Here is a 10,508-nt window from a genome sequence, read left to right as displayed (position 1 = left end):
AAATAAATAAATAAATAAATAAAAAACCCAAAAATAACACAGACTCAGAAAAAAAATTAAAAAAAATACCGTCTGGAAGACTCTTAAAAAAAAAAGTTATGCCATCACCATTTGTTAAATATGCCTTTTTCCCCCATTTTACATTTTTTTGCTTCTTTATCAAAAATCAGGTGTTCAAAGATATGTAGATTGATATCTAGGTCTTCAATTCGGTTCCATTGGTCCTCCTGTCTGTTCTTATGCCAATACCAGGCTGTTTTCAGTACTGTAGCTCTGTAGTAGAGTTTGAAGTCAGGGATTGTGATACCTCCAGAAATTCCTTCATTGTACAGGATTGTTTTGGCTATCCAGGGTTTTTTGCTTTTTTATATGAATTTGAGTACTGTTCTTTCAAGGTCTGTGAAGATTTTTGCTGGGATTTTGATAGACATTGCATTCATAAACTTTTGGTAAGATTGCAATTTTTGCTATGCTAATTCTACCTATTCAAGAGCATGGGGATCTTACATTTTCTGATGTCTTCATCAATTTCTTTCTTCAAAGATATAAAGTTCTTGTCATACAGGTTTTCTACTTGTTCGGTTAGAGTTACTCTGAGATATTTTATGCTGTTTTTGGCTATTGTGAAGGGTGATGTTTTTCCTATTTCTTTCTCAGCACATTTATCATCTGTGTACAGGAGGGCTACTGAGTTTTTTGAGTTAATCTTGCATCCTGCTACATTATTGAAAGTGTTTATGCGTTGTAAAAGTTTCTTGGTATAATTTAGGATCGCTTATGTAAATTATCATATCATCAGCAAATAGTGAGAGTTTGATTTTTCTTTTCCTATTTGTATCCTCTTGATCTTTTTTTTTTATTTTTTGTTATCTTATTGCTCTATCCAGGACCTCAAGAACTATATTGGGTTTTTTTTTTGTTTGTTGATTTTTATTCAGCTCTACATTTTTCTCTGCTCCCTTCCTTGCCTCTTCCTTCCCCTTCAGCCCTCCTAAGGTCCCCATGCTCTCAATTTACTCAGGAGATCTTGTCTTTTTCTACCTCCCTGAAGAACTATATTGAATAGATTTAGAGAGAATGGACAACGTTGTTTTGTTCCTGGGATCACTGGGATTTTCTCTCCATTCAGTTTGATGTTGGCTGTTGGCTTGCTGTATATTGTCTTTATTATGTTTAGGTATGTTCCTTGAATCCCTGCTCTCTCTAAGACCTTTATCATGAAAGTGTATTGTATTTTGTTTAACGCTTTTTAAACACATAATGAGATGATCATGTAGTTTTTATTTTTGAGTTTATTTATATGGTGGATTACATTGACAGATTTTTATGTGTTGAACCATCCTGCATCTCTGGGATGAAGCTGAGTTGATCATGGTGAATGATTTTTTTGTGTTCTTGGAATCAATTTGCCAGTATTTTATTGAGTATTTTTGCATTAATGTTCATTGGTGTAGGAGGTCAGGCCCTCTCTCTTGCAACAGGTCATGAGTGAGATTGGTCTGTAATTCTCTTTCTTAGTAATGTCCTTATGTGGTTTGAGTATCAAGGTAATTGTAGCTTCATAAAAAGAGTTTGGCAATGTTCCTTCTGTTTCTATTGTGTGGAACAATTTGAGGAGTATTGATATTAGTTCTCCTTTGAAAACATTATAGAATTCTGAGCTGAAACCAGCTGGCCCTGGGCTCTTTTTAGTTTCTTAGATGTGGTAGGTTTGGGTCTTCTGCATTTGAAATGCAGATCTCACCAGGCATAAATCTGGATCTCTGAAGTTTGGTTTAGGCAAGATGGAAGTAGAGAAAGATTCTTCAACCAACTTGTGGATTTGGTGATTTTCTGGAAGCAGTCCTAGAATCTAGCAGGTATGTTTCAGGCTGTAATGTATTAAAATGAAAGGGAACAAAATAAAAAAGAAAAGATCTATCCAGATGCCTAACGAGAGGGTAAGTTTCTGCCTCTCTTTTCCCCATTGGGTTCCCACAGGCCAGCTTACCTCTTCCAGGATTGATGATTGATAAGTTGAATGAAATATTGTGTATGGAGGAGTCTCTTAGAGACTGTGCCCAGATTACTTTACTTGATTTGATCTGAGATCTTAGATTAATAGATTGAAAACAGATGTGCAATATGAACAGCTGTATTTGTAGAAATACTTTAGTTATATGAAAAGCTTTTTCCTATTTTTAGGAATATTGACCAAACAAAACAGCAATAACAGAAAAGTGACTTCTGCATGAACATGGCCTGCTCTTTGGAAGAGAAGTGTGGGTTTGCTCTGGGATCTTATACCAGTTGTTACTGTTATTCTGTTCTTTGTGTGAGGTACCTTTGCATTTTCAGATCACCAACAATTTTATATCACCTAAGTTAACTCTCACCAGTCCTTACTTACCAGGGCGTCTATTTTCTTCAGGTATTAGAATTAAGAGTCATCTATAAGTAGTATGCCTGTGGGGCAGGAGAGATGGCTCAATGGTTAAGAGCATTTGTTGCTCATGCAAGGGATGCAAGATTGCTTCCCAACATCCACACAGTATCTCACAGCCACCAACCACTCCATTTTAGGGGGCTCATTCCCCTCTTCTAACCTCACAGAGCACCTGCATGCACATGGTACACAGAAACTCACACAGTCACATATTTGTAATTAATATAAGTAAATAAAATTTTAAAAGAAATGTGTCTGTGATGAAGGGGATTGGAAATTTCTGTCGTAGAGAGTGGGGATATGATAATTGAGATCTTTGGGGACAGCCAGGCTGCACATCAGTTTTATGCCTTTCTTCTCTGAAATTTGATTTTTTAAAGTTAGTTTTTTGCAGTTCTGATAATTGAGGTGACAAATGTTAGATCCATTTGGTATTTGACTGGGCGGGTAAGAAGAAAAGGCCCCAAGTTAGGGATGTGAGAAGAGACCTAGTCTGTCAGGCATCTGCACATCTAACATAAGGATAATCTGTTTCCATAACTATACTTTATTTTTAAAAAAATTAATTACGCATACCGGCATGTGTGTCAGTGCACAATGTGTGAACCTGCTGCCTGCAGAGTCCTCAAGGTTTTTAGATTGTCTGGAACTGGAGTTACAGATGCATGTGTGTCAGTGCACAATGTGTGAACCTGCTGCCTGCAGAGTCCTCAAGGTTTTTAGATTGTCTGGAACTGGAGTTACAGATGCATGTGTGTCAGTGCACAATGTGTGAACCTGCTGCCTGCAGAGTCCTCAAGGTTTTTAGATTGTCTGGAACTGGAGTTACAGATGGCTGTGAGTTGAACCTGGTTCTCTGTAAGAACAAGTGTGGTTATAACCCCTGATCCCTCTACCCAGTACCTGTAGTTTAAATTTTAACAATAAGTTAACAGTTAATGGAGTAGTTTTCTCAATTTGTATGTTCTTAGATTAATTCAAGGTCAGCATTTTCAGTGATAGGATCTTATATATTTCATACATATACATAATTAGCCTTTTTAATAGCCTTGATTAATTTTTGAATTTTTGGACACAGTGGCTATGTATTTCTGTTTTTTGTTTTTTTTTTTTTGTTTTTCTTTTTCGAGACAGGGTTTCTCTGTGGCTTTGGAGCCTGTCCTGGAACTAGCTCTGTAGACCAGGCTGGTCTCGAACTCACAGAGATCCGCCTGCCTCTGCCTCCTGAGTGCTGGGATTAAAGGCGTGCGCCACCACCGCCCGGTGGCTATGTATTTCTGAAGCCAATCAACTGTTATTATTTTTTTAATCAGATAACTACAGCTGTTCAGCAGTGTGTTCAGTACTTGGAATTGTGTGAGACTATGAGAACTGATGACATTTTGGGACATTCAAAGCATTGTGGTAAGTATTGTTTTATTATATATGCTAAAATGGCTAACTTCATTATTAGCAACTTAGTAATGGCTTACATTTCTTAAATATCTTATTTTAAAAAAATACTGTATTCATTGTACATGATACTGTATTTCTTTTAAGGTGCATATATTGTATGTGTTGAATACAGTTCATCCCTACCATGTCTCTCTATCTTCTCTTTTACTTCCCATCCATTGTCTTTTATTCTCCTAGACAGTCTGACCTCCGCTTTAATATCATATACATATATGTATATACGCATATATATGTGTGTAATAAATCATGTATATACAAAATGATTTATTTGTAACATGTGCATATATATGTGTATATACATATATATAATTTTCTGTGCATGACATGGAACTAAAATGAGAGAAAATGCTTTTGCTTGAGACTAGCTTAATTTTTTAACATGATTCATTATCTCTTGTTCAGTCTATCTTCCTGAAAACTACATAATTTCCTTTTTTCTTCTGTCTGAAAATGCTATTCAGCACACACATACACCCAGATACACACATGCGCACACACACTCACATATATGTGTATATATCTCCATTCCCTTGTTGTTGAATCCCTTGGCTGGTTCTATAACTTAGCTATTGTGAATGATGTCTTAATATTACTGATGTGTAAACAAGTCTGTGATACACGGGCTTAGAGTTCTTTGTGCCAACACCCAGGAATGGCGTATCTGCATCATATGCTGCTCTTGGTTTGCATTTCCTGAAATTCCTCCATATTGATTTCCATAGTATCTGGGCTAGTATACATTTCCAGCAACAATCTTAGGGTTTCTTTTTATTTACATCCTATTTTGAGTTTTTTTAAACTACCTTGCTATCCTTTTATTACTTTTGTGTGTATGGGTATTTACTTGTTTGTACGTATGTCTATGCACTACATGCATGCCTGGTATCAGTGGAGGCCAGAAAAGGGCACCGAATTCCCTGGAATTAGAGTTACAGATGGTTGTGAGCTATCGTTGGAGTGCTGGGAATTGAGCCCAGGTCTGTTGGAATAGCAACAAGTGCTCTTAACTACTGAGCCACCTCTCCAGTCCGACTCATTATTTATCTCCTTTATGGCTGCCATTCTGACTGGGGTGAGATGGACCCTTGGTGTCCGTCAACGTCAGTTTCCTTTCTCTGATGGCTGGTGAGGCTGAATTTTTCATAATTCTTTCATCAGTTCTCTTTCATCTTTGAGAACTGTCATTCATTTAATTGGCTCATTTTCTGTTTGGGGTGTTTGATTTCCTGTGGTTTTGTTTTTGGAGTTACTTGTGTATTCTAGATATTAATTTTCTGTCTGATGTGTAGCTAGCACAGATTTTCCCATGTTGTGTAGGATGTCGGCATTCAGTTCACTGCTCGTTTTGTTGTCCGGACATTTTGATATGAGACCCCATTTGTTGATTGCTGGGTTTATTTCCTGAGCAGCAAAGTTCTATTGAGAAGTTTATCTTGAAGTGTCTTCCCCAATTTATGATCTAGCAGTTTTAGCATTTCAGGTACTATTTTGAATTCTTGGGTCCATTTTGAGATTATTTGTTCAGATTGAAAGATAAATGTATAGTTTCATACTCACATGCAAAGATATCAATTGTCCCTGTGCTATTTAGTAAGCAGGTTGTCTTCTCCAGTGTGTCTTTTTGGCCCCTTTGCAAAAATATGAGGTGTTTGTGTTTATTTGAATTGCGTTGGTACCATAGGTTATGTTACTGTGACTTTAGAAATCAGGTTCTTCCAGACTTAGCCTTTTTAGTAAGGACCGCTTTGACTCCCTAGGGTCTGCAGTACTTCCATGTGAATTTTGAGATTAACTATTTCTTTGGCAAATAATACCAGAATTTTGATGATAATTGGATTGAACCCAGAGATTGCTTTTGGTAATATAGCCATTTTCATTTTATATTTACGTCTTCAGTATTTTAAGTTTTATTTGTAGAGGTCAGTCACTTCTTTGGTTCAATTTATAATGAGGACTTTGTTTTGAGGCATTATGAATGGAATTGCTCTCTTGATTTTTTTCTCAGAATGCTTTTTTTTCTGTCAAATAGGAAGGCTACGGATTTTTTTTATGTGGATTTTTTTTTTTGTTAATTTTGTGTCCTGTCATATTGTTGAAAGTGTTCATCAGTTTTCTTATGATTTCTTTAGGGTCCTTTATGTGTTCAGTAATTTAAGGATACATTGACTTCTATTTGTACCCTCTTGTCTTACTGTTCTAGCGACTGTTCTATTGTATAATAGTTGGTAAATGTAGACAGACAGTACTTCAAGTACTCTATTATATAATTGGCAAAAGTGGACAGGCACCCTTGTCTTTTTTCTGATCTTAGTGGAAGTACTTTTTTATTTTCTCCACTTAGCATGACTGATGTATTTTGCTATGTTGACGCATGTTTCTTCCATTCCTAATCTCTTCAGGACTTTTATCATGAAAGGATGGTGGAATTTTAGAAGCCTCAGATATACCTATTGAGATAATTTTGTGATTTTTCTGGTTTGTTTATGTAGTATATTATTGTTATTGGTTTGTATATGTTGAACCATCTCTGTATCTATGGAGTAGAGTCAGCTTCATCATGATGAATTATCTCTTATTCAGTTTGTAAGCATTTTATTGAGAATGCCCACATATAATGTTCTTCAGAAAGATTGGTCCATAATTTTTTTTATTGTTGTGTCTTAATTAGATGTGGGTTGCAGAGTAATACTGACATTGTTCAAAGGGTTTGATAGCTGTCCTCCTCTTTCTGTTTTATGGAATAGTTAGAAAAGCACAGGTGTCAGCTCTTCTGTAAAGGTCTGGTAGATCCAACAGTGAATTTGTATGGCCAGGACTTGTTTTAGCTGGGAGATTTTGTTTTTCTCTGCATAACACTCACTGCTTGCTCTAGATCTGTTTAAATTGTTTATTTTGGGGCTGGACAGGTGACAGAGTCAGGTTAAGATCACTGGTGATCTTCAGAGGACCTTGGTTCAATTCCCAGTCCCCACAGAGTGGTTCCCAGCCATTTGTAATTCCCGTTTTAGGGAATCTGTTGCCTCTTATGGCATCCAAGGGTACCAGGCATTCATCAGGCCAAAATGCAGGCAAAACACCCATAATATAAAAATATATCTTAAAAGTAGTTTATTTCATTTTAGTTTAATTTTGACAGATCATTTCTGTCTTGAAAGTCATTTGTTTCTTTTAGATTTTATGTGTTTTATAATGATATTAGGAATTTTTTAGTATCTGTTGTATAACTATTTTCTTTTTAATTCTTGATTTTATTAATTTGTTTCTGTCAGTCTTTTGATTAGTTTGACTATAGGTTTACCAGCCTTGGATAGGACTTGTCTTATTAATGACCTTTCTGCCATGATGAGCTGTATCCCCCAAACTGAGAGCAACACAGACTTCTTTGCAATTAAATTACTTTTGTCAGGCATTTTGACACAGTGATCAAGAGGAAGTATTAGAAAGAGTTTCATCACTGTGGTAAACTGGCCATGCGGCCCTTAGTCCCTTTGAACACAATTTCTGGGAGGAATATGTAAGATGTTGGCATTCTGGAGAAGCAACATAAGGCAGCAGAAAGTGCTTAGCGGACTATGCTACCGGGGGTTCCCAGGTCTGAAATTCCGGGAGAAATGCAGACAATGTGGGTTATACCTACAGGGTTTTACAGGGCAAGGGAGGTTATCAGGTTCCTGGTTAAAGGCCATTCATGTAACATCTGGAAAGAATTGGGTTATGCTCTCTCTGAGTAGAAAATTTCAGTGCGGTTGAATTAAAGGTAATAGACCAATTTATTGGTGGAGGATATTTAAAAATGGCATGACAGAACCAGAGAAGCAGGGAATTTACTATGAGATTTCTCTTCTGGAACTATCAGAAGTTATGTCCATGAAAGTCTCACCAATATGACTGCCTGCCCAGGACCTGAATAAGACTGGCACCAGTAGATTTGCTAATATGTTTGGGGAAAGGAATGTTGTGAGCTGAAGAAATCGTCTTCCACAGGAAAGAGCGCACCAATAGCAAATGGTCAGCCCTGAAACAAACGTTCAAGTAACATTATACAGACTGAGCCGGTTGTATTTAGGTATTTTGAAATAAATAATTACATATGTATATACTTATGTAAACACACACATGTAACAACAAAAGCCATAGACTTGGAAGAGGGCAAGGTGAGAGAAATATGTGGGAGGACTTGGAAGGAGGAAAGGGAAGGGGGAAATATGCAATTATGTCATAATCTCAATAAAAATTTTTAAACAAACAAAATCTCAGCTTAGTGTTCAGGTTATACGTGGCTATTAGCGTTTCTGGCTGCCAGTTTGAGTGATCAGAAGACGGATAGAAAGATGAAGAATATGCAGTGTGCTAAGGAGAGAAGCTTCATGCTTGTGGAGAAGATGGACATAACAGCTACAGGCAATGGAGTGGTAATTTTTGACACTAGGGACTCTAGGGACATAAGAAACCTTATGCTTTGTATTTGGATAATATGAATGTTTGCTAGAGGGTAAGACTCTGCAGCCTCTAATATGTCTCCAGCCTATAATACAGAGGCATTTTAGTTGGATTTCAATTGCTATGATAAAACACCATGGCTATTAGCAACTGGGGAGGAAAGGGTGTATTTCAGTTTACAATTCCACATCGTGGTTCATCATCAAAGGAAGTCAGGGCAGAAACTCACCTCAGGATCCCGGAAGCAGGAGCTGAAGCAGAGGCCATGGAAGAGTGCTCTCCCTGGCTTGCTACTTGTGGTTTGGCAGCCTGCTTTGTTATACAGCCCTCTCAGTAGACCAGGGCCTCCCACACCAATCAGGAAAATGCTCCACAGGTTTGTTTCAGGAGACATCTTCTCAATCTCAATGTTCTCTTCCCAGGTTGTCCTATAATTTTGTTCAGTTTCTATAACCCTAACCACGGCAGTGTGGTATTTTAGATTGCCCTCTTGATCCTGTTGCAGCATCTGTGTGTGCTCTAAAAAATAGTCATCAGTTGCTGTATTGTGGCCTTCTATCTCTCTGCTGCTGCTTAGACCCAAACCCAGGGCACTGTCCATGCTAGACACCTTGTCTCCCACTGAACCACGCCCCAGGGCCAGCATGTGGACTTCCTTTTGATACCTTCCTCTACATCGCGCTCATGTGTGTGTATTATTCATTAAAAAAACGAAACCAAAACAGCCTGTTTGTGCTGCATGTGTGGATGACCTCTCTGCCGGCCTTCTTATCTGGGAGGACTTTACTAGAAGTCCGTTTTCTTTCAGGCTCCAGCTCTTCATCTGATGTCCTTTTTCATCATAGAAATGCAGCTCCCTCCTTCAGTACCATGTGGCCTCCCCATTCCCGAGTCCATGTTTTCCTGCCCCTCTCCGCCCATTTCACAAACTAAACCTCTGAGTCTTCTCCCTTTTCAGAACACTGTCGCTCTTGTTTGGATTCCTCCTCATCTGATAGGCTGTTCTCTTTCCCCTGAGACGTGCTTCTCTGTTCTTTGTTCATTCCCAGAAACTTTGCTTGTTCGCCCCCTGCCCCCACACTCTGCTTCTCCTTTTGGGAGAGTCCACTGAGTTTCATGGCTTTAGGTATTTACTTAATTTTATGTAATGTAAATGGTAACTGAAATCTTCAAGGGCACATAATTTTCCTGAATTTCAGACTTGGGTGTTACTTAACGTTGCTGTTGGAATGTTACATCAGCACTTGTGGGGCTTTAACACCAAAGACCCAAATTACTGTTTATTCTCTCTCACCCTATTGTTTTCGTTATTAGAATTACTTAAAAGTATACGATGAAGTTTATCACAAAGCTATGAACGTGAGTTTTCCCTACTTTTATCATTCTTTTGATGCCATTGTGTAATTCTTGCTAAGTCATATTGATTTAATCTCCTGAACCATGTATTTTTGTCTGTTTCCTCTTTGCTAATACCTTTATTTATATATTCTTAAAAGATTTATTTTTAATTTTAACTGTGTGCATTGCACTCATGTGTTTTTATGGGGGTGTGTGCCTGTGGAGGCCAGAAGAGGGCTTCTGATCCTGTGGACCTGGCGTATGGGCAGTTGTGAGTCTTCTGGCCTGAGTGCTGGGAACTGAACGTGGGTCCTCTGGAAGAACAGTATGTGCCCTTCCCTCCTCAGTCATTTCTCTAGCCCCTGGTTCATAATATTGAAATAGAGTTTCTTACTTCAGACTTTGACCTTGTTTCATCAACTTTCTGTCCCTCTATCATTTTCCGTTCTTGAAAATTTATGTTCAATTGCATTGTCTTTCTAAAATCCCTCCAATATCTTCCCTGTGGCCTCAAATCCCCTCTGTGCCGTATTCCTCGGTGGTCTAGTACTTTTATCCTCTGAGCTCTCCCACTTGTCCTCCAGTGCTCTGATTATACCATGTTGTTATAGAACACTGAATGGAAAGACAAGTTTCATGCTACTTACTGTAGTTTTCAAGGGATGTGTGTGTATGTGTATGTATAGTGTATATATGCGTATACATGTATTCATGTTTATGTGAGCTGTGGGTGTCTGTATATGTATATGTGTAGTGTATATATGTGTGTACATGTATGCATGTTTATGTGAGCTGTGGGTGTCTGTATATGTATATGTGTAGTGTATATATGTGTGTACATGTATGCATG

General features: G+C 37.9%; 1 protein-coding gene across 1 annotated transcript in view; it reads left to right on the top strand.

The window, feature by feature from the left end:
- Tbc1d32 (TBC1 domain family member 32) overlaps positions 1–10,508 on the top strand; it is a 192,225-nt gene that overhangs the window by 32,491 nt on the left and 149,226 nt on the right. The window contains exon 11 of the mRNA XM_026787416.1: positions 3,739–3,829. Within this exon, the coding sequence (XP_026643217.1) occupies positions 3,739–3,829 (91 nt within the window). The remainder of the gene's footprint in view (positions 1–3,738; positions 3,830–10,508) is intronic.

This window comes from Microtus ochrogaster, linkage group LG9, assembly GCF_000317375.1.
Source record: "Microtus ochrogaster isolate Prairie Vole_2 linkage group LG9, MicOch1.0, whole genome shotgun sequence".
Taxonomy (NCBI): domain Eukaryota; kingdom Metazoa; phylum Chordata; class Mammalia; order Rodentia; family Cricetidae; genus Microtus; species Microtus ochrogaster.
Note: the sequence above shows the minus strand (reverse complement) of the source record. Positions and strands in the feature narration are given on the sequence as shown.